Below are 23,224 nucleotides of genomic sequence, written 5' to 3' on the forward strand. Positions count from 1 at the left end.
CATTGCAGAGTGACCTTTGCAGGGTGACAGCTGCCCTTTCCCCCACGGCCATGTTCTTCACTTACTGTGTCTCTGTCCTACCTGAAACACACTCCTTTCCTCCTTCTGGCTTCCTTAATTCAGGTCACAGGGCCATCCACTCTACTCAAAGTAGCCTTCTTGTTCTGCGCACAAAGGCCTTATGGGGGGGACCAGCATCACACTGCTGTGTCTCCCCAAGCATGCAGCCCGCTTACCTGTACCCCATGACCAACACTGAAGCTGAAGTCGAATTGGGAGGAAGAAATGCCTCTGACTTTGTTTCCTTTCCTTCCAGGTCACTGCGGGACTACCTCTTCCCAAGGCTTACACAGAGGAGGTAACTGCCATTCTTTCTAATTATTTGTTCTAGGGCTGGGAATATGGCCTAGTGGCAAGAGTGCTTGCCTCATATACATGAAGCCCTAGGTTCGATTCCCCAGCACCACATATATAGAAAACGGCCAGAAGTGGCACTGTGGCTCAAGTGGCAGAGTGCTAGCTTTGAGCAAAAAGATTCCAGGGACAGTGCTCAGGCCCTGAGTCCAAGCCCCAGGACTGGCAAAAAAAAAAAAAAAATGTAATCTAATTATTTGTCCTAGAAAAATACCCTCTCCCCAAGTCAGTATTTCAGACCTGGCCCCTGGAGGAAATAAAGGTGTCAGTGTGACCCAGGGCTGTTCCTTGAGTGCAGGATGCTGAAAACCTGCAGTATGCTAAAGAGAGGATTAAACGAGTAGCACTAAGCCTGAATTAAAGGTCTGCCGTAGAATCAGTTGTGAGCTCAAACCATACTAATATCATTTACCATCAAACATCACTGGAGCCGCCCATCTGAGTGATTACATAAGAGACAAGCCCTTGAGTCAGTCGCTGTCACTGTTAATTCAATTTCTCTGTCTTTTTGGAGGCTTTTACATTATCAAACAATACAAGGTTGCTGCAGAGGCCCCAAATGAAATATTTCAAAATCGGCTAGAAAAGAATTTGTTGGTGCCTTGAGTCTGCCTGTCTTCCAAGTTATGATTTGCCTTTTATGGTCATCTGTCTGATTCATGCGTGGGAGGGGAATTCACAGTTCTGGCCCCCCTGCTACCCCACAGCCTTTCCTGTATCTAATTACAGCGACTGCCCTGAAGTGGCCCAGCTGGTGTCTTCTTTGAAGAAATTCTCCTTTCTTAAACTGTTCTCAGTCTTAGGTATTTGGTGGTATTCATCTGACCAATGGTAAAGAATTAAGGTGCTCCTTAGAGTGTCAGGCTAATCCTAATCTCGGTTTATAATCTCGGAGGAAAAGCAAAAGCCACATTCACAAGATCCTAGTAGTTTCAGCCTTTATCTTAATTTCTGCTGCTATTTGGGGGATCCAAGCACTAAATACTGCTTTACTCAGGATATATAGTATGTGTATTTTTATAGATCATTGCTGGTCCTGAAGCTTGAACTCTGAACTGGGCACTGTTCCTGAGCTTTTGTGGTCAAGTCTAGCAGTCTACCACTTGAGCCATAGCTCCCCTTCTGGCTTCTTTCTTTCTTTCTTTTTTTTTTTTTTTGCCAGTCCTGGATCTTGAACTCAGGGCGTGAACATTGTCCTTGGCTTCTTTTTGCCTCTTGAGCCACAGCACCACTTCTGGCTTTTTCTGTTTATGTGGTACTGAGGAATTGAACAAAGGGCTTTGTGCATGCTAGGCAAGCACTCTACCACTAAGCCACATTCCCATTGCCACCACCCCCCCCCCCCTTTTCTTTCTTTCGGTGATTATTTAGAGGTAAGAGTCTTACATACATACATTCCCACCCAGGTTTTGGAGTACAATCCTCAGATCTCAGCCTCTTGAGTAGCTGAGATTACAGGCATGAGCCACCAGTTCCCGGCCTGCATTTTTTTTTTCTCAAATTTTTATTATCAAACTGACGTACAGAGAGGTTACAGTATCATACGTTGGGCATTGGATACAAGGCAACAAACAGTACAAGAAATGTATCCAATGCCCGGCCTGCATTTTTTCAGTACTTGATTTAGGGGATTTTGTTTTTTTCAGTGCTGAGAATCAAACCCAGGGTCTCCAGCATGCTAGGCAAATGCTCTTCCTCTGAGTACCCCTCCCCAACCTTCTTGATGTATTTTTAATTATAGTAATGACATACCCTTTGTTTAAAAAAAAAAAAAACACTACAAGAGTATAGCACATGTGCTTGGAATTCCTCTAACAGTTTGCTGTATATTTTCCAACTTAAATTTTTTTTCAACTATACACATTTTGTTTGTTTGTCTAAAAGTAGAATTAAGCTCTCCAGTTTGCTGCTTTCATTCATCTTGGACAGGCTCCATGTTAACACAGATAGATGTCCCTTCTCATTACATCTGCATAGTGAACATTTATTGAGTGTGTACATCATTCTTCCTTGGCCTAGTCTCCTATTCAAGGAGTTTAGTGTTTGCAGTTTCTGGGTGCTTCAAGCAGTGCTGTAGTTAGCATATTCAAAGGTATGGTTTCTTAGCAACTTCCTGTAGCTTTTATGCCATTTGGTTGGGGGGTGAGGGTGGGGAAGAGAGATAGGAAGTGATTGTCCTGCCTCAGCCTCCCAAGAAGTTGGGATTCTAGGCAACACTGATATTGGTTCTTTGTTTTTCCATTGTTTTTGTTTATTTTTGAGATACAGTCTTACTGTGTAGTTCAAGCAGCTCTTGAGCCCAGAAGAGCCTCAAAGTCTTGATCCTCCTGTCTCAATCTTAGTCTCCTAAAAATGTGCTCCATTATCTCCAGTTTGATAATTTAGTCTTTTTTTTTTTTCCTTTTCTGTTTTTAATTTTTCTGAGATCCCAATTGCCTTACAGAGCAATATGTGATTTGGTGTGTCTGTGTCTGTGAGTGTGTATGTATGCCAGCCAGTATTGGAGTAGGAACTTTGTTGGCCTTTTTACCACTTTAGCCATACTTTCCAGCTTTTTGCTGGTTAGTCAGAAACAAGAGTCTCTGGGATTTATCTGCCCAGGTTGGCTTCAAACTTAGATCCTCAGATCTTAGTCTCCTGAGTAGGTAGGAGTATAGGCATGAGCCACTGGCTGATTATTTGGTTTTTAAGGTATCTTTTGTCTGCTGTTAGCCCTAGAATAGGCTCCTGGTTGAGTTCATCAAAGCCTTTGAAAGCACCGCTGGATTTCTTTATGTTCTCAGCAGTGCTTATGGACAGCTGGGTAAAAATACCTCTTTATGGTCAGACCCTGTGGTCTAGACTCTGCTTTCTACTGAAGGAATGGTTTATGCTGTACTGAAGAGTCCACTTGTGTCATTGTACGTGATGAGTACATCAAAATCTATAAACACACAGGTGTGAGTATAATTTAGGTAGGGAATCTAATCTCTTCCACACAGGAAAGAAGCAAAGGTGTGGTATAATGATGTCAAACACACCAGCCATGGTGCTTTAAGCTGGTGGGGATGCAGCAGGTGTCCACTCAGGCTGGGGGACCTGGCCCTCCGCAGGGTCCCCTCCCTCCACGTGAGAAATGCATTGTGTTCCTTTTCTTACTTTCTTGGCTTGCCTGCCTCCTTAAGTAGACAGCAAATGTCTACTGGCTCACGGACAGAGGTTGCCTTTTAAGAGAAACTATGGTTGTTTTCAAGTCTGTGTTCCCTAACCCTACAGAGCTTTCATGGTTGTTTTACAGAATCTGGAGCTGGTTGAAAAAGGCTTCAGTAATTTGAGGAAACAAATCGAAAATGCCAGAATGTTTGGAGTTCCTGTAGTAGTGGCCACAAATGCATTCAAGTAAGTACCCAGTAACAGAAAAGGGAGGCTGTGAAAAATGGACATAAGACATCTCTGTAGATAATTGTGCAGCCTTTGCTGTGTTCTACAGAGCTCTTTTATAGCTTGTGGTCTAGCCTTTGACAGGTTTATCACAACAAGCTCGCCACTTTACCCACCAAAGGTCCAGAAGTCTGATTCTGTACCTGTGGGCCTCTTCTCCACTGGGTGAAGTGGATAATACCTAGGCTTCAAGTTCAGTGCTCTTCGTGGTCATGTGGAGGCCTTTTCTGCTAACAGGACATCATAGCCTGCCGAGTTCCTGGTGGGATGTTGTCTTGACATAGTTGAATGTGTTGAGCAAGTTGTTCATGCAAGAACTAGCGTGGGTTGTTTGGCTTTCTTCTGTTAGGGGTTGTACTATAATGGGACTGGAAGCAGAATTTTTCAAAGTTAGTATTTATTGGTTTCCAGTGGTATGCTGGGAATGTTCAAGTACTTTACATGTATTTGCCATTTAAACTTCATAATATCCCAGTGAAATATCCATGTGCAGTCAAAAGACACCCAAGCTAGTTCATTGTGGAGGTGAGATTCAAACCAGACAGTATGGATTAGTGCGCATTTATCACTAGGCAATCCATATGTGTTTTAGTGACATCAAGAAGACCTGTGTCCTATGTAACTTCACCCTCTTTGCACAACACCTTGTAAAAAAAATTTATGTTCAATTAATAATAAAAAAAATATATTAAAAAAAAAAAGAAGACCTGTGTCCTCTCCAGCCATCCTCCATTCACTAACTTGAAATACTACTTTCACAGGACTGATACTGAGGCAGAGCTGGGCCTCATCGGCCGCCTCGCCAGAGAGCATGGGGCATTTGATGCAGTCACGTGCACTCACTGGGCTGAGGGGGGTAAGGGGGCCGTCGCCCTGGCTCAGGCTGTCCAGAGAGCGGCACAGGCGCCCAGCAACTTCCAACTCCTCTATGACCTTCAGGTGGGTTACTTTCCATAGGCAAACAAAGCAAAACAAAAAATGCACAATGAGCTTTCTGTGCTCCTCCCTCTGTGTAGACCCTGTGTTCAACAGCTTCTGTCTTGTGGCCTTATCCCACTTAGGTAGATTGCACGATCACAGGCTGGACCTCAGCTTCAGATACCTGGCCTAGAAGCTGCAGGTTGCTGCCTTCTCAGAGAATGGATGCCACACAAGAGCATTTGGGGAACTTGGCTCACCCAAGTCTTTTTGCTAGAAGAAGAAAGAGTTCCATGCAGAACCATTAATTCAGTGTACACTTTCACCTGCGACACTACTGTACTGTAGAAAATTGGCAAAGGGCTATGTCATTTCTCATTGTTAGGGGAAAGAAATGTGTTCTCCAATTCACTTCTGGGTACAGTGATGCCTGGGGCTCAGCAACTTTCACATGTAAGCCGAAAGCACCTTGGCAGGCTTCATCTTGTTTCCATTACCAAGTAGATTTCATCTGGCCCCAGTACAATAAGTTAGCCCAGAGAAAGTTGGTTATTGTAGGGTTGTATTTCATTTTCAGTTCTGTCCTATGTATTCTAGGACATGATTAGGCATTAAATAGTCTGTAACAATTTCCTAGAACCTTTGTTAGAAACATGGGGTATAAATTACAGTTAATTCTGCTTGTATGTTCTAGGCTAGTTTTTACTTGGCTTTTATTGCTCAAGTTTTTTTTTTTTTTTTTTTTTGCCAGTCCTGGGCCTTGGACTCAGGGCCTGAGCACTGTCCCTGGCTTCTTCCCGCTCAAGGCTAGCACTCTGCCACTTGAGCCACAGCGCCGCTTCTGGCCGTTTTCTGTATATGTGGTGCTGGGGAATCGAACCTAGGGCCTCGTGTATCCGAGGCAGGCACTCTTGCCACTAGGCTATATCCCCAGCCCCCTATTGCTCAAGTTTTAACACTTTTACTTTTGTCCCTTGCCGAGAGTTAACACCTGCTGTTGACATTGACATTCTACTGCTTGACTTTGGTTCTATACATGGGCTTGAAAATCTGTTCAAACAATCATCTTTCTGGAAAATGCCTTGAGCAAACCATTTGTAGGCACCTTAGCCAAAACCTGTCCACAGTGTCTAAGTCAGGAACCCCAGACCTTGAGGCCAGCAGAAGTAGGGAAACAAGGACACTAGCCCATGTCTGTTTGAAGCTTTTCTCTGTCCTGAGAGAGAAACCACTACTCTTTGTTTGAGTCAATTTCTGCTGGTTTTAAATCACTGTCACCCAAAGTGCTTGTGTTACTTGGTATTTAATAAACTCCAATTATAAGATGCATGTGAAAGTAATCTGTTACATCTTTTTTAAACCATCAAGTGCTCTCTTTAAACATGTCCATTATACCAAGCCCCTCATAAATTATCACTATTTAAGAACTTTATTTATACACAGATTATTGTTCCTTTCCAAAGCACAACCTCTTTTAGCTTTAGTTGCTAGGGAATACAGCCAGCTGTATTGACTAATTTTAGTACAGTGTTTAAATATGTGTTGTGTGTGTCCATCTCTCAATAGATAGATAATATATGTATCTGTGCATGTTAACTTTATATATAAATAGATACCTAGGTGTATCTCAATATATAAATAATAATGTTACCTCTCTACATTTTCTACTTACCAAATTTGAGATTTAAAAATATTTCTTGCCATTAAAGTATTTGAAACCCAATAAACTTCATATTATTTACATGTCTATATCTTATGAAAAGCATCTTTTGGAGACACTGACCTAGAAAGTGGCCATGTCTGAGTTAAGCCCCTCCCACATGTCCAGTCACAGTCTTCCTCTCTTTCCTGCTGCACTAGCTCCCAGTTGAGGATAAAATCAGGATCATTGCACAGAAGATCTATGGGGCAGATGACATTGAGTTGCTCCCTGAAGCTCAGCACAAGGCTGACGTCTACACAAAGCAGGTAAATGTTGGATGTGCTTATTCTTTCATCCCTTCACAAAGCAGGTCATTCTGTCAGAATCTCTGGGTCCTCCCAGCCCTGTGAGCCCCACCATTCCCTTTCTTTATCTTTTTGTGGTTGTGGGGCTTGAACTCAGGGCCTGGGCACTATCCCTGAGCTCTTTTGCCCAAGGCTAATGGCTCTACCACTTGGAGCCACCATGCCACTTCTGGTTTTTGAGTGGTTAATTGGAGATAAGAATCTTATGGGGACTTTTCTGCCCTGGCTGGCTGTGAACCTTGCTCCTCAGAACTCATCCTCCTGAGTAGCTAAGATTACAGGCATGAGCCACCAGCGCCTGTTGCAAACCATCACAAGCACCTTGTCCCACTGGGGCCGGGAGCAAAGCAGTGATGGAGACCGGACTGTGGAATTGGTTTTCCGGCACCAGGGGACCTGCTGCCTCTCTTCAGCAACAGAAGCCTGAGGGTCCCATGGACAGGGCTTTTATTTATTATCAAATAAGAAAGCACATGCAGGAAGGTGCTACATCAAAGAGACTACTTCAAAGAGGTAAGGGTGTCAGTTGGGGGGGAACAATTCTAGGATGTAAACAAGAAAACAACTCATTTGCATAGGCCACCCACCACCCCAAGGTCCTGTGATGTTGGGGAGAAAGGTGGATACTGGCCATTATAATACTAAGCACAGTAGGTCTTGACAGGGCCTCCCTCAACATTCCGAGGGACAGTGAATGGCCGTCCAATTTTCTAAGGCAGACCTTATGGCTCTATATTTACGGTTTCCCACAAGTGCCCAGCTCCCATTTTATTTCTCTGGGTGGCAACCTTCTTTCTTTCAAAATACTGGGCTGGGAGTAAGTGTGTAGTAAATGAATTATGCAGAAAATCCATAAGGAAATAGGAAGCATCCTACTAAATATTGAGACCTCTCTGGTTTTATTATTATGCATCCCATAACTTCTTGTTTTTGTTGATGATGTAGCTGGAAATTAAATACTCACTTGTGGAATATATTTGGGAGCACTTAGTGCCTCACAAAACAGAGATTTTTGCTTTTATTCTGTAATAACTAAGCTAGAGGATATTGAGGTGGAGGTAGACTATAAAGAGTCAGCTGTTCCAGATAAATGAAGGAATTTCATAATCACCATGTACAGATGTTCTTTATTGTATCATCGGGTTTTCATGTGTCCTGCCCCTGTTCCCTTTTCTCCCCAGGGCTTTGGGAATCTACCCATCTGCATGGCCAAAACACACTTGTCCTTGTCCCACGACCCAGAGCAAAAAGGTGTGCCTACCGGCTTCATCCTGCCCATTCGGGACATCCGTGCCAGTGTCGGGGCGGGTTTCCTGTACCCTTTAGTAGGAACGGTAAGTGAGGGCGGCAGGAGCAGAGCTTGCTCATCGGCACTTCTCATCGGAAATGAATTGCTAAAGCTGTTAAGCAAATGCCAAGTTAGCAGAGTTCATTGCTGAGGAGAAAGTTGCTGTCAGACCTATTATGATTGATTAATCCTCTTACCATGGACTATACTAATATCAATTCAAATGTGATGCTGTGACTACTTCCACTGAATAAAAGATTGCATTTCTCAGGGACGTTGGGCCTGATTCAATCAGGATAGAAAGATAGACCTATTGATAGGCTGGGTTGGTGCCAGTAGTCAGTCCTTCAAATCCCAGGGGATTGTATTCACTGCTTCAGCTGTCTATGGATTGAAAATATTAGGGAATGGGCTGGGAAGGTGGCTTAGTGGTAGAGTGCTTGCCCAACATGCCTGAAGCCCTGGGTTTGATTCCTCAGCACCACATGGACAGAAAAAACCTGAAATTGCCCTGGGATCAAGTGGTAGAGTGCTAGCCTTGAGCAAAAGAAGCTCAGGGACAGTGCCCAGGCCCTGAGTTCAAGTCCCAGGACTGGCAAAAAAGGAAAAAGAAAAGAAAATATTAAGGGGAAATGACTCAGATTGGTTGTAAGAGTGGGATCTTCTTAGGGAAAGAGCAAAGATACTGAGAATCCTAGTTTGGTGATTTTTTTTTTTTGCCAGTCCTGGGGCTTGAACTCAGGGCCTGAGCACTGTCCCTGGCTTCTTTTTGCTCAAGGCTAGCACTCTACCACTTGAGCCACAGCGCCACTTCTGGCTTTTTCTGTATGTGGTGCTGAGGAATCGAAACCAGGGCTTCATGTATGTGAGGCAAGCACTCTACCACTAGGTCATATTCCCAGCCCTAGTTTGGGGATATTTAAAAAGTCTTTGCCATTATGCATATACTTTGTCTGCACTGGTGGGCACATGACTTTGTCTTTATGTCATCTGTTAGGTTTTTCTCCTAGATCTGAACACCAATTCTTGTCCCTGCTTGTCTCCACACCTCACATCTATTTCTTCTAGAGTGAAGAGATAGATCCCTGCTGCATGTTTTAGAGAATATTGAATGGTTCTCAGATGTCAAAATTAGGTTTTTCTCAAGTATCAATGTTCTGTAAGCCGGGCACTAGTGGCTCACACCTGTAATCTTAGCTACTCAAGAGGTCTGAGAATCATGGTTCAAAGCCAGAACAGGCAAAAAAAGGCCATGAGACTCATTTCTCCAATTAACCATCAGTAAACTAGTAGTGGCTTAAAGTGGTAGAGCGCTCGCCTTGAGCAAAAGAACTCAAGGACAGTGCCCACCACCTGATTTCAAGCCCCATGACCTACCTAAAAAAAGGCAAGGTGGGGAGGATGAGAATGTGGCTTAGCGGTAGAGTGCTTGCCTAGCATGCACGAAGCCCTGTGTTCAATTCTTCAGATTCCACATAAACAGAAAAACGTGGAAGTAGCACTGTGGCTCAAGTGGTAGAGTGCTAGCCATGAGCAAAAAGAAGCTCAGGGACAGTGCCCAGGCCCTGAATTCAAGCCCCAAGACTGGGGGGAAAAAATGTTCTGTATTACAGAAGATGACTCATTTTTTAAAAAAATATTTTTATAGTTCAGTTTTAGAAGTTGAGCTTCCTGTCCGGGTCTAATCTGGAATGTATGTGTATGACACTGTAACAGACAAAAAAATATGCACCAAGTTCTCACTCTTACCAGCCATATGAATTTGCATCTAAGCAGACATTTGACAACCACATCCTAAAAAAGAAACCAGGACAGGGAAAACAAAACAAAGAATACAAGTATAGGCCGTAAGCATTAAGTTTAGTTTTAGAAGGCCCTAGCAGACCAATTAAGACTAGTGATTATAAAACCCATCAGATTACATACAGGGATATCTTGTTGGCCCCAATTAAAGGATACAAATTTGTAATACCATGATTCTGAGGCAAAAATCCCATAAGCGTATCAACAGTCTCATTGAAAGAAAATTTGAAAAGAGACACCAGCGCTGTTCCTCTTGTCTTGTGAGACACACGCTGAGGAAGTGGGTGGCCGGCTCCTCAGCCTCCTTGGCACCTGCCACTGCACGACTGGACATGGAAATGTCTGCTTAGAGCTGTCTACACAGAAGATAATGATGAGGCTTCGCCTTTGGTTTGCAGAAGGATGAAAGGGTTTCTGTTGAGTTGGTAACAGGATCAGTGGCTGGGTTTTGAATATGTAGGGAAAAAAAACCCACCCACTTTGTGGATAACTATAATATGATATTCTATCATTGTGCCTTAGGCACAAGACACAAAGAAGAAAAAAATCACTTTTTAAGTTCAATTTTAAGGAAGACTTTTATATCCTAGATGAGCACAATGCCTGGTCTTCCTACTCGGCCCTGTTTTTATGATATTGACTTGGACCCTGAGACTCAACAGGTGAATGGGCTGTTCTAAACAGGTAAGTTATTAATTGCTAAGATTTTTTTTCCCCTTACATTGCTTATTTATACATACATGGCTTAAAGTAAGTCTACAAAAATTGAAATTCTAACACCTTCAAAGCATTTCCTTCTGAGTTTTGGGCTAGTCCTGGAAATTGGCAATAACCATTGGCTTAAATACTTCCATGTAGATGAGTCTTGGGAAGAAGAGCAGGGCTCGTCCCAAGTGGGTAGTGCTCCTGGGACAGTACTCGGAGAGCACTGCAGAGCTCTGGTGAAGGGCCTGCGGGAGGTGAGGCTCCCTCTACTGGAACCCCAGGAGCCTCAGGGCCTCAATTGATGGCACATGACAGGCAAGAACAATCTAACGTCTGTATAATCTGAACAGAAATCAGGAGCTGGGCTGGTGCTAAAGCTCAATGGTACAGCAAGGGTTTAGTATACGTGAAGCTATGGGTTTAACCCCCAGCAACATACATGCACACAGAAGGTAAGAGTTGTGTAAATGACTCAGAAAGCTGAAAACAGAAGTGAAGCAGGAGTTCCAGGTGAAAAGGCAATGTAATCATCACAATGAATGAACCATCTCTAGATACTTGCCATTGAAATTTGGTAACATCAGAAATGAAAATCCTTTACATCTTTTCTAAAGGGAAAAAAATATCTTTTTTGGCACTGGTACTGGGGCTTGAACTCAGGTCTTGCACTCTCCTTGTCGTTTGGCTGTTTGCTGTTTAGAGCTAAGAGTCTCTGCCTGGACTAGCTTTGAACCAGGATCCTCAGATCTCAGTTTCCTATGTAGCTAGGATTACAGGCATGAGCTACCACTGCCCAGAGAAAAAATGTTTGGCCTATGAAAAAATGAGAAGTGAATTGAATACCTGTCTTATCAGTAATGAGAAGCCTTTGGACGGTGTTGGAGTGTCCTCCATATTTGTAAGAGGAGTGGTAACACTCGAGCCGGACACGGGGCAGATCAGTTTAGGTGTTACCAAATGTGTAAAGGTTTGCTGCCCCTACTTCTAGGAAGTTAGCTAGCAAAATATGGAATTAAGCCAAGAAAAGATGAAAACATCAATTTTGAGAAACTGAATCCTGATTCAAACAATAAAGAAGACCACTGACGACCATGCACATTTGTTATCAAAGTCCAGCGAAGAAGAGAAAGGAGGACTGAGAAAAATTAGAATGAGTGAAAAGAGACAGGAGTATCAAAGGACAGTACAGGCCAGGCACTGGTGGCTCTTGACTGTAATCCTAGCTACTCAGGAGGCTGGGATCTCAGGATTGTAGTTTGAAGCCAGCTTAGACAAGAAAGTTCACTAGACTCTTATCTCTAGTGAACCAGCAAAAAGCTGGAAGTGGACCTGTGCTCCAGGGGTAGGTGGAGCAGCAGCTTTTAGTGAAAAGGCTGAGTGAGAGGGAAAGGCCCTGAGTTTAAAATCCAGTACCAAAGCTGGGCACTTGTGGCTCACACCTGTAGTCCTAGCTGTTCATGAGGCTGAGATCTGAGGATCACGGTTCGAAGCCAGCCTGGGCAGAAAAGTCCATGAGACTTTTATCTCCAATTAACTACCTGAAAACTTGAAGTGGAGCTGTGGCTAAAAGTGGTTGAGTGCTAGCCTTGAGCAAAAACAGATCAGGGACAGAAACCAGGCCCTGAGTTCAAGCCCCATGACTGACAAAAACAAAAAACTCGGTACCAACACCAAAAAAGAAGAAAAAAAAGGCAATATATAACAAAGTGAAAGCTGTTGCACTGGCTGAAAAAGTAAAGCCCAGATGAAATCAAAATAGTCATTTTGGCTATGGTGAGTATGTAGGGTAGGGAGAGACTCTGAGCTTGGTGCTGGGGATACTAACTCTGAAAGGACATAGGTGATATGGATATACATCCTGCCTTGTGGCTTGCTGTGGTCTTAAATAGTATCCACATTTACTTCTTTGCCTTTCTTTCCAGGTCATCCTTTCTTTAAGAAGCTATTTTGCAAGTTTGGCCAGTGTCTGTTCAGGCCTGCTGTGAGGAAGGAAGTTTGGAGACGTTGAGAAAAGTCAGCCCCTGCCCTGGAAATCTTCTAAAATAAATCTTCGGGGGGCTGGGGGGCGGTGTCCTCAGAAGCCTTTGTATTACTGCCTTAATTTTCATCATCATGTATAAATTAACAGAAATAATGCACATGTCTTGATTGTAGTCTACCAAATAAAAGGAATAATTTTGCTATCCTAGTGTTGAAATATAAATCACAGTATCCATAGACTGCTGCAGTATGCTGCCATCTTGTATGAACCCATTTGTTGGACAGTGCTAACAGTTTACAGAATGTACATTACCTCTGTGTGTTCCAAAGAGAAACTGAGGGCATGCTTGGGCAGCTCTGTGGGGACACATAATTCAGAAGAGGGCAGGGGAAGGGAAGGTATGCCCCTTGCTTTATATATTTCTATATTGTCAATCCCTGCTTTCTTCCTCAAAATACTGTTCATGTGTTGATACTGGGGTTTGAGCTCAGGACCTCATATACTCCCAGATATTTCTCACTTAAGACTGGCGCTCTGCCACTTGGCCACAGCTTTACTTCTGGCTTTTTGCTGGTTAATTGGAGATAAGAATCTCATACGTGGACTTTTCCTGGGCCAACTTCAAATTGTGATCCTCAGATCTCAGCCTCCTGAGTAACTAGGATTACAGGCTTGAGTCACCAGGGCCCAGCTGTAGTTTTCTGTAAGTAAAAGTGAAACTTGCTTTTCCACTGAGCAGTACCTCTTACTCCATTAGCTGTTTGAGTCCATCTTGTTTCTTTTTTTTTTTTTTTTTTTTTTTTTTTTTTTTTTGGCCAGTCCTGGGGCTTGGACTCTGGGCCTGAGCACTGTCCCTGGCTTCTTCCCGCTCAAGGCTAGCACTCTGCCACTTGAGCCACAGCGCCGCTTCTGGCCGTTTTCTGTATATGTGGTGCTGGGGAATCGAACCTAGGGCCTCGTGTATCCGAGGCAGGCATTCTTGCCACTAGGCTATATCCCCAGCCCTCCATCTTGTTTCTTATGGCCATATAGTATGTCAACTGTCCTCTGTTCTCTACTATGGATTCTTATAATTCATATTTTAATTATTTTAATTTTTGGTACTGTGAGTTGGATTGTTTAGTAAATTTTGCTATTAAAAATAAAAATAAGGGCTGGGGATATAGCCTAGTGGCAAGAGTGCCTGCCTCAGATACACGAGGCCTTAGGTTCGATTCCCCAGCACCACATATACAGAAAACGGCCAGAAGCGGCGCTGTGGCTCAAGTGGCAGAGTGCTAGCCTTGAGCGGGAAGAAGCCAGGGACAGTGCTCAGGCCCTGAGTCCAAGGCCCAGGACTGGCCAAAAAACAAACAAACAAAAAATAATAAAAATAAAAATGTTGCAGGGACTGGGAATGTGGCTTAGTGGTAGAGTGCTTACCTAGCACGCATGAAGCCCTGGGTTCGGTTCCTCAGTACCACATAAACAGAAAAAGCCAGAAATAGGACTGTGGCCTAAATGGTAGAGAGCTAGCCTTGAGCAGAAAGAAGCCAGGGACAGTGCTCAGGCCCTGAGTCCCAAGCCCCAGGACTAGCAAATAAATAAATAATACTGCAGAGCCAGGCCCTGGTGGTTGGCACATTCACACACACAGTAGCAGTGGGGCTGAAGCTGCAGTCTAGTGGTAGAATGTTTGGCTAGAATGTAAGGCTCTGGGTTTGATTCCCCAGCACACAAAAAAAATAAATAATGTGGCAATGAATAGCCGCTAGTAGAAAATAAAATTCACATGTACCTTTGCAACTTGTGCAAAAGCATCTATTAGATAAAAAGTCTGAGCAGTGGGCAATGGGTTGCTATGAAGGTGACCTCCAGCTTCAAAACAGGAACAAGTCTTGGGATAGCAATGTGCGTGGTGAATTATATCAGAACAAATCTTTCTATTAGGTTTATATCCTCATTTTACCAAAAGGCAGACATACGGTTGCACTGCCAGATAATCTTATATGGTCATTTCATTCTAACGCCTCTGCTTCTTGCTGCCCCTCATAGCACTTCCTCCTGCCAGGCTGCAAGAGGCGGAAGGAAAGCTGTGTCCATTTTGCATCCCTCCACAAGTATTGGGTAACAAAGGTGCTAGAGGCAGAGGGAAGAGATAAAGAGGACAGGGATACTCCTGACTTGCCCACTTGACAGGGATTTTGTGCAACTGATCCTTGATCTTTGATCTTGCTAATGAAGAGGTGTCACAGGTCAAGTGGAAACATCTTCAGGACCTACGGAAGCATTAGTACTTGGGGTGCAGGTTAGTGGGTGTCCAGAGATGGTCCGGTACCTTTACCTTGGGGCTGGAAGACCCTGGTTCAGCCAGTGTGCTGTGGCTCCCCGTCCCCATTCTTTTTTTTTTTTTTTTTGGCCAGTCCTGGGCCTTGGACTCAGGGCCTGAGCACTGTCCCTGGCTTCTTCCCGCTCAAGGCTAGCACTCTGCCACTTGAGCCACAGCGCCGCTTCTGGCCGTTTTCTGTCTATGTGGTGCTGGGGAATCGAACCTAGGGCCTCGTGTATCCGAGGCAGGCACTCTTGCCACTAGGCTATATCCCCAGCCCCCGTCCCCATTCTTAGCCTTCTTTGGTCTGTTAAGGCCTTCCTTCCCCATGTTAGTAATGATACTGGTAAACATTGTTCCAATGCTTATCTGCACCTCAGAGGCTGTCGCTGTGCACTGATGTCTATACACCCTTACTTCAGCAAAGATGGCAGCACCCAATGCTACAGCAGATTGCAGCAGAATGACTTGGATCTGGGTCAGCTTCTTGTGACCCTCATGGTACCCACAGACCAAGCCACCAAGGAACTGGAGCCAGGCCCATCCATGGAGGACCAGGGAAAGGGGTCTTTGCAAGGCGAGAATTTGTAACATTTTGAGTAGCTACAGGCTTGAATTATAGGTGGATAGGGACCAGACTGGGAGAAATGGTATGATCAATTGAGTGCTGTTCAGATAAATATGTAAGCTACTTTATTGGATGCGGTATCTGGTGATGTTAACAAGCTAAGCTGCAAGTAGAATCACTTCCCATCAGGTTGGCGAGACATTTATAGGCCACTTTTTGCTGACAGGCAACACAAAGTTGCTAAGGGACTAGTAAGCGAGGAAATGGGGAATTGTTTCCAGGCTTAACTGTCACTGTGCACCAAAGGTGACAGGTTTCTTTCATTCATGAGATGCTAGATATATTTTATGAACATCTGCATCAGTCTGCCATCATGAAACCACCATGCAGCATTTATTTATAGTATACTGCAGTGACTGTGTGCTTGACTGTGATAAAGGTCAGGGACTAATTACTTGTAATAGAACTCAAAGAAGTTCTCTTAATTTACTCTTCAGATACAAGATATATCTGCCTCTGACCTCAAAGTACCATCCAGATTTTTTTTTTTTTTTTTTTTGTACTTCGCTATGTAGCCCAGGTTGTTCTCCAATTAGAAATCCTCCTGCCTAGGGTTATAGCCATCATACCCAGTTCTCAGCCTTTTTTTTTTTTTTTTTTTTTTGCCAGTCCTAGGGCTTGAACTCAGGGTCTGGATTGCTTCTGCTCAAAGCCTGTGCTCTACCACTTGAGCCACAGCTCCACTTCTGGCCTTTTCTTTTGGGTTTTTTGCCAGTCCTGGGGCTTGAACTCAGGGCCTGAGCACTGTCCCTGGTTTCTTTTTGTTCAAGGCTAGCACTCTACCACTTGAGCCACAGTGCCACTTCTGGCTTTTTCTATATATGTGGTGCTAAGGATTCGAACCCAGGGCTTCATATGAAGTATATGAGGCGAGCATATTACCACTAGGCCTATTCCCAGCCCCTTCTGAGTGTTTGAGATGACAGTTTCATGGGGTTTCCTGCCCAGGCTTGTCTTTGAGCCACCATCCTCAGATCTCAGCCTCCTGAGTAGCTAGGATTACAGATGGAGCTATAGACAGCTTTCCAGTGTTTTCCAAAAAATACAGCTATTCTGCCCTCTCTGTCTAAATACCTCATCTTTTTTTTTTTTTTTTTCTTCTCCTAAAACTACAAGTTCCCAGATTTGCTAGACTGGAAGAACCTTGGAGTTTGAGTATGACTCCGGGCATCTTGGTTGTCCTGAAGTTCTTTTTTGTGTGAGTGCCAGTTGAACACAGGGCCCTGAACTTCTTTTGCTCAAGGCTAGTACTTTTACCACTTGAGCCACAGCTCCACTTCTGGTTTTCTGGAGCTTAATTGGAGATTTGAGTTTCATGGACTTTCTTGCTCAGGCTGGCTTTGAACTGCAGCCCTTAGGCCTCAGCCTCCTGAGTAGCTAGGATTACAGGCATGAGCTGGTGCCTGACTAGGATACACTTTTATTTATTTATTTTTTTGCCAGTCCTGGGGCTTGAACTCAGGGCCTGAGTACTGTGCCTGGCTTCTTTTTGCTCAAGGCTAGCACTCTACCACTTGAGCCACAGCACCACTTCTAGCTTTTTTTCTATATATTTGGTGCTGAGGACTCGAACCTAGGGCTTCGCGTATGAGAGGCAAACATTCTACCACTAGGCCACACTCCCAGCCCCTAAGATATTACTTTTAAAAAATTATTTTCAATTGCTATTACAAAGGTACCATACAGAGCACACCTGTTTGTAAGGGTTTTTACTGTACTGGTGGTTGAACTCAAGACTGCCAGCTCTAGTCTGCTTTCTTGCGCACCTGAACTGGGGGTGTGGCTCAAGTAGTAAAGCCATCCCTCCAAGTCCAGCATTTTGCTGGTTAACTGGAGATGATGGAATATCCTAGGCGTTTCTGCCGGGCTAGCTCTGAGCCCCAGTCCTCTAAGCTAGATCTCAGCCTCCGCTGCTGCTCTGAATTCTGCTCTTAATGATGTGATATCTGCCCTGCCATTAACTCTTGGGGGCGGAGGTTATAAAGAGAGCACCTGCACTGTAACACCGGCTTTTTGCCACTTCGCGGCTCGTTTCCTCCCCATCGCCCGGCGGGGTGACTCCGTGGTTCCTGCGTCTTTGCCCTGATGTGGGCCCGTACCGGGGGTTCGCGCCCCGCACCCGGAGCGTGGAGATTGCGCCCACGCGGCGGGGCAAAGCGCTAGCGCGTGGGTCCCAAGATCCCCGCCCCGCCCCGCGCCGCCCCCGCCCCGGCCCTGCCCCCTGCTCCGCGCGCGGGCGCCGCCGCGCGTCGTCTCCGCGCTGCTGGGGAGGGGGCGCCGCCGGCCGCGGTGCCGGTGCCGCCGCGCAGCGCCGCTCGCTCCCGCACCACTGCGGCTCCCCACCGACGCCGGGGTGCACCCCGACCTTGGCAGCGGGGCTGACCCGGGACCCCGCGCTCTCGGTAAGCGAAGAGGCTCGCGGGCAGTGTGCGGGTCCGCTGACCGCCGGGGCGTCGGCGTGGGAGGCTGGGCTGGCGGTCCGGGGCCCCCGGTGGCCGCTCATGTGTCCCCCCCGCACCTCGAGCCGCGGAGTCGGCCGGGCGTCTCAGCTCCTCCGCAAGCCCGGCTTGCCCGCAGCCTTGGCGGGGAACGGTGATTTGGGGGACTCTTTGTGGCTCTGATCATTTTAAAGCTGATAGCTGAGAAGTGGGGATCGGTTCCCCGCCCCCGACATCAGCCTGCCGTAGGGGCGCCGAGCCGGGAGCGGCTCCTTCCTCCTGGGGCAGCAGAGCCCCGGCTTCCTCCGGGGCGGCTCGCAGGGTCCGGGGCGGCCGCTGTGTTGTGGGCGGGAGACGGGCGGCTGGCGGGGCTGCTCCACCGGCAGCCCTCGGTGGAAGGCGCATCCTTCGCGGCCCATCGATCGTTCTGCAAAGTTTGCCGTCGTCCACAGGCGCCGTCCCCGCCACCCCCAGGCCAGCGAGGCTGCGGTGCGGTTATTAATTTCTACAGAGCGATATTACCTTCACTTGAGCTTCGCAATCAAGTAGCAGGGTAATTCAAGCTATTTTCAAATTATCCATTTCGAAATGTAGTCTAATTTTAATATTTGTACTAGCAATACACCCTCTGCTTAATTTAAAAACAAAAACAAAAATGCTCAGCCCTGGAGAATTGCAGGAATTCAGAGGAAAAAAGTTCTAATCAACTGAGATTCTAGTGTTTAACTGAAGTATGTGTGTAGAGAGACGTGTGTGTGTGCACGCGCGCGTGCCAGTATTGGGGCTTGAACTCAGAGCCTCGTGCAACTGTTCATATTTTCTATTGTTGTGCTGGAATGACTTATCTTTCTGTTAGAGGCATGGAGTATGCAATGCCCATCCTAAGCCCGTAAAAATGGTTTTTCAGGGTTCTGGTTTCTTCTACAGCACATGGAATTAAGGGCTACCCAAATGAAGCTTCAAAGGTTTATGTAAAAAGAAGGTCCTTTGCCTAAGTTAAGATTCATATTAGCTAAATTCATAGAATTTTTGTTAGACGATCACCCATACTTCTCTTCTTTGGTGTCTCGTGTGTGTGTGTGTGTGTACGTGCGCGTGCCGGGGCACGCCGAGGGGAGGGGTGCTTTTGTTTGTTTTGAGATGATTTCACTATTTCCTACAGGCTGGCCTTGAGCTTCCTATTCTCCTTGTTCAACCTCCTAAGTGGTGAAATGCAAACACTAGTTTTATAATACCTCGAGCTCAGTCTAATTTGATTCAATGATAAGTCGACGGCTTTTACATTATGGCTAATTAAATGACCATTTATCAACTTTAAACCTTGTTTTGATGAACAGATCTCTTGCAGTTTCACATTTTCAAAGAATTCAGAAGCAAGCAGTCTTGTGTTTAATATGAGCCCTGTTACCTACTATCTTTGAAACTGCAGGCAAGCTGCTCCATCTGCAGATGGCAATACCCCACCTACTCACTCTGCAGCACTGTGGTGCAGGTTAGAGACCTATGGAAAAAGTACTCCGCACTGCCTAATACACAAGAATTGCTCAATAAATGTCAGCTATTACCATCATCATTAACTCTTACCTCCAACTGTGTCTAGTTTATGATGGAAAAGGATGAATAGCAGATACTTAAGTGAAAATGTCAAAGCTATGCAAGCAATTTAAGAGTGGAAAATGGCAGTAACATTAAATTTTCCTAAGAGTATGTACAAAAAGTAGCACTTCTTTGATGGAACATACATTTTTAGAACAGGAACCTTATGGTCCAATGAAATGAACACTAGAGTGTCAAAATCTCTACTTCTAACTCTGGCTATGACCTTATCTGGCCATACCACTTTCCCCAAGCTAGCTGCCCCTTGGTGGGAGAGGGGGGCTCAATTTTATCATTTGGCTGGACTTGAATAAACTCTGAAGTACTTAGGAGCTTGCTTTAATAAAATCATTTACTACGGGTAATAAAAAATTACATGAAGTCACCTACCAGCATGTCTTTTTTGTTTGTTTGTTGCAAGTCTTGGGCTTGCACTCAGGGCCTGAGCACTGTCCCTGGCTTCTTTTTGCTCAAGGCTAGCACTCTACCACTTGAGCCCCAGCGCCACTTCCGGCTTTTTTACATGTGGTACTGAGGAATCAAACCCAGGGCTTCATATGTGCGAGTCGAGCACTTTACCACTAGGCCATATTCCCAGTCACAGCATGTCCTTTTTTGTGTTGTTGTTGCTTGTTACAGTTGCAACTTTCAGTCATAAGAAATCCATAAAGAGCACAACCTGGGCACCAGAGGTTCATGCTTATAATTCTACTCAGGAGGCTGATCTGAGGATTGTGGTTCAAAGCCCAGCAAGAGCAAGAAAGTCTGTAGGACTCTTATCTCCAAATAACTAGCAAAAAGCCAGAAGTGGAGCTGTGGTTCAAGTAGTAAAACACTAGTCTTGAGCACAAAAGCTCAAGGACAGTACCAGGCCCTGAGGTCAAGCCCCAGGACCAGCAAGCGCAGTATGTGTGCGTACACGCACACACATGAACTGATGTCAGATTTGCCAAGAAGTACAAAATGACGATTTGACAAACATGATAGAATGAAGTAGATTAAATCTTTTTTTTTTCTAGAAGAAAAGTTAACCCTAATTTGGATTCTCAGTCATTTCAGGTATTTTCACACGAAAAGCATGTTTGGTAGAATCTTATACGTTTAATTGAAATAGTCTGTGTTAACAATAATTGGCTCATGGTGAAGTGAAATCTCATTTTCTTCTCTCTCATCAGGTTGATCTTTAAATAAAGGAAGAATATATCTGGTAATGAGCTTTTATGAAGAAGTTAAAGAGAAATTATAAGCAATAGAAACACAGGCATTTGTATACTGGAGAAACCACTTAGAACAACCGTGTGGAGTAGATGAAAGGAATGAATTTGCCTGGAAGAAACTGTACCTAGGGCCCACCTTTGTGTCATAAAAGGCTGCTGAAGGAAGAGTAGAGTTTGCTAGAAAATGAAAGAGTGTAGTACCAAAATGGAGACTGCCGTCTCTGAAATCCAAGTAGAAAATAAGGATGAGAAGATATCAGCACAAGTTTGTCCTCAAGATGAGAGACAGGAGGAAAAAGCCTCCATGCTTTGCTTCAAGAGAAGAAAGAAAACAGGCAAAACAACCAAGGCACAGAAGGCCAAAGCCAGCTCTGAGTCTGCCCCTGCAGCAAGGAAGCATCCCCCAGAAACAGGAAGTTCCTCTGAGCCACAGCGCCCCAGAGTCGGGGCCTGGGCCTCAATCAAGCGTCTTGTAACAGGCAGGAAAAGGTCAGATTCTTCAAAGCAGCAAAAGTCATTTGAGGCTGAAGTACAACCTGAAATAAAGCCTGAGGATGCTGCTCTTTCAAAGAAAAAGGCAAAATCCAGGCTTCGGATACCCTGCCTACGATTCTCCAGAGGTGCACAAAGGAATAATCATTCCAAAATTATAGAAGATTCAGACTGCAACATCAAAATCCAGGGAGAGGCTGAAGGTTTAGAGATACAAACTCAGACCCAATCAGAGGATCAGGGCATCAAAGCTAAGTCAACTCAAGAACTGAATGAAGGAGTCTTGCAGACACATGAGGCAGTCTGTGAAGTCAATGAGAACAGCAGTGTAATGCCTGAAGAGAATGTGATTTCTGTGGAACTTGGATTAGATAATAGGCATTCAGCTGTTCAAGCTGAGACTGTAATCCTTGAAAAGGAAGTTGAAGTGACTGAGGAAAAACAAAGCATTGAATCCCAGAAAGAAAGCCCACTGGAAAGTTCAGGAGCAGATGGTCAGCACCCAGTGGTTTCTGTTGCTCCTCCCCCACCTGTAATTCCAGATCAACAAATTGTGGAAGAATCCAGTGACACTATCCAAGAAAGTGGAACAAACTGGAAAGACAGTGAAAGTAGAGAGATTATAGTGGAGGAGAATAAGCCAAAAGATACTGAAATGAGCCAGAAATTGGATTTGAAAGAAAATGATATCGGTGCTGAAAAACCCAAATCAGAAGAAAGCAAAAGAATGGAGCCAATTGCTATTATCATCACTGACACTGAAATCAGTGAATTTGACGTTAAAAAATCTAAAAATGTCCCTAAGCAATTCTTAATTTCAGTGGAAAATGAGCAAGTAGGTGTTTTTGATAATGATAGTGATTTTGAGGTTAGAACTTCAGAACAGTATGAAATACTCTTAATAGAAACGGCCTCTTCGCTCGTCAAGAATGCTATCCAGTTGTCTATTGAACAGCTGGTTAATGAAATGATCTCTGAAGATAATAAAATAAACACTCTTCTTCAGTGACTTAATTTTCCATGTCCTGAGTGGTAAAAAAGAAAAAGGAAAAAAAGCTTAAAAAGCAAATCATTTTACACATTTGTGCCACTTCTTATTCAGTAAGGAATGAAAGGCTTATCACCCATGGAACTTAAAAGTGCAACTCCAGAAGTGCTGAAGAATAAAGTTTATAAACCACTCTTGACCCTGAAATACATTCACTTCTGGATTGGAGGAAGTCAGTACAGATTGCCGTGCAAAGTGACACATAGGGAGTTGCTAAAATAGCATATGGAGATTGGAGTGTTTTGAGGAAGGATGTATTTATTGAGCACTTTCATATGCTGTATGCTCTTTACTGTTCCCTGATTTCACCAGTCTGGTTTCCTTTGGATAACTCAACTCTGGATAGGTTAACATTGCACCCAGTTTTCAAAAGCTTTTCTTTTTAACAGTGCATTTTTATGTCGTGTAAAGTGGTGAATAAGGTGAGCTCTTTTTGTGAATGATTTATAGTTGCTAAACTCCTAAGCTCAAAAAAAAAAAAGATATTCTATTTCTCTCATTTTAACAGAATGCAGAAGAGGCATAGTGGACATACAAGAGTGGTTTTCTTTTCTTGCTCAAGTCACTTACAAAAGCCGTTCCTAAGTTCCTTCAAACAGGCAAATAGTTGCCAAGTACAAAAGTGTGGAAATAAGGTGTATTTTCCTTCCTCAGCCTCCCTTTGCCCAGTAGACTTGTGTAGACCTGCTTTTGTGTGAGCTTACCTGCTCAAGTTAAAAACAAATTGCCGGGTGTTGATGGCTCATGCCTGTAATCCTAGATACTCAGGAGGCTGAGATCTAAGAATCACGGTTCAAAGCCAGCCCAGGGAAGAAAGTCTCTGAGATGCTTAGCTCTAGTTAACCACCAGAAAACCAGAAATAGATCTGTGGCTCAAGTGGTAGAGCACCAGCATGAGCACAAAAGCTCAGGTACAGCACCCAGGCTCTGAGCTTGATTCCCAGAACTGGCAACAAAAGAA

General features: G+C 44.5%; 2 protein-coding genes across 3 annotated transcripts in view; both read left to right on the forward strand.

Annotated features, from left to right (window-relative positions):
* The window catches only part of Mthfd1 (methylenetetrahydrofolate dehydrogenase, cyclohydrolase and formyltetrahydrofolate synthetase 1), a 72,665-nt gene extending 59,927 nt beyond the window's left edge, over positions 1–12,738 (forward strand). For both annotated transcript variants that reach the window (XM_048362061.1, XM_048362060.1), the window contains exons 22-28: positions 317–358; positions 3,692–3,792; positions 4,596–4,773; positions 6,613–6,720; positions 7,941–8,093; positions 10,441–10,534; positions 12,478–12,738. In XM_048362061.1, coding sequence (XP_048218018.1) covers positions 317–358; positions 3,692–3,792; positions 4,596–4,773; positions 6,613–6,720; positions 7,941–8,093; positions 10,441–10,530 — 672 coding nt within the window. In that variant the 3' untranslated portion in view covers positions 10,531–10,534; positions 12,478–12,738. The remainder of the gene's footprint in view (positions 1–316; positions 359–3,691; positions 3,793–4,595; positions 4,774–6,612; positions 6,721–7,940; positions 8,094–10,440; positions 10,535–12,477) is intronic.
* Positions 12,739–17,766: 5,028 nt separating this feature from the next.
* Positions 17,767–22,689, forward strand: Akap5 (A-kinase anchoring protein 5). Its single transcript, XM_048362068.1, has 2 exons — positions 17,767–17,874; positions 20,682–22,689. The coding sequence occupies exon 2, from the start codon at positions 20,908–20,910 to the stop codon at positions 22,222–22,224; it is 1,317 nt and encodes a 438-aa protein (XP_048218025.1). The 5' UTR covers positions 17,767–17,874; positions 20,682–20,907; the 3' UTR covers positions 22,225–22,689.
* Positions 22,690–23,224: the final 535 nt, after the last annotated feature.

Source organism: Perognathus longimembris, chromosome 14 (assembly GCF_023159225.1).
Source record: "Perognathus longimembris pacificus isolate PPM17 chromosome 14, ASM2315922v1, whole genome shotgun sequence".
Taxonomy (NCBI): Eukaryota; Metazoa; Chordata; class Mammalia; order Rodentia; family Heteromyidae; genus Perognathus; species Perognathus longimembris.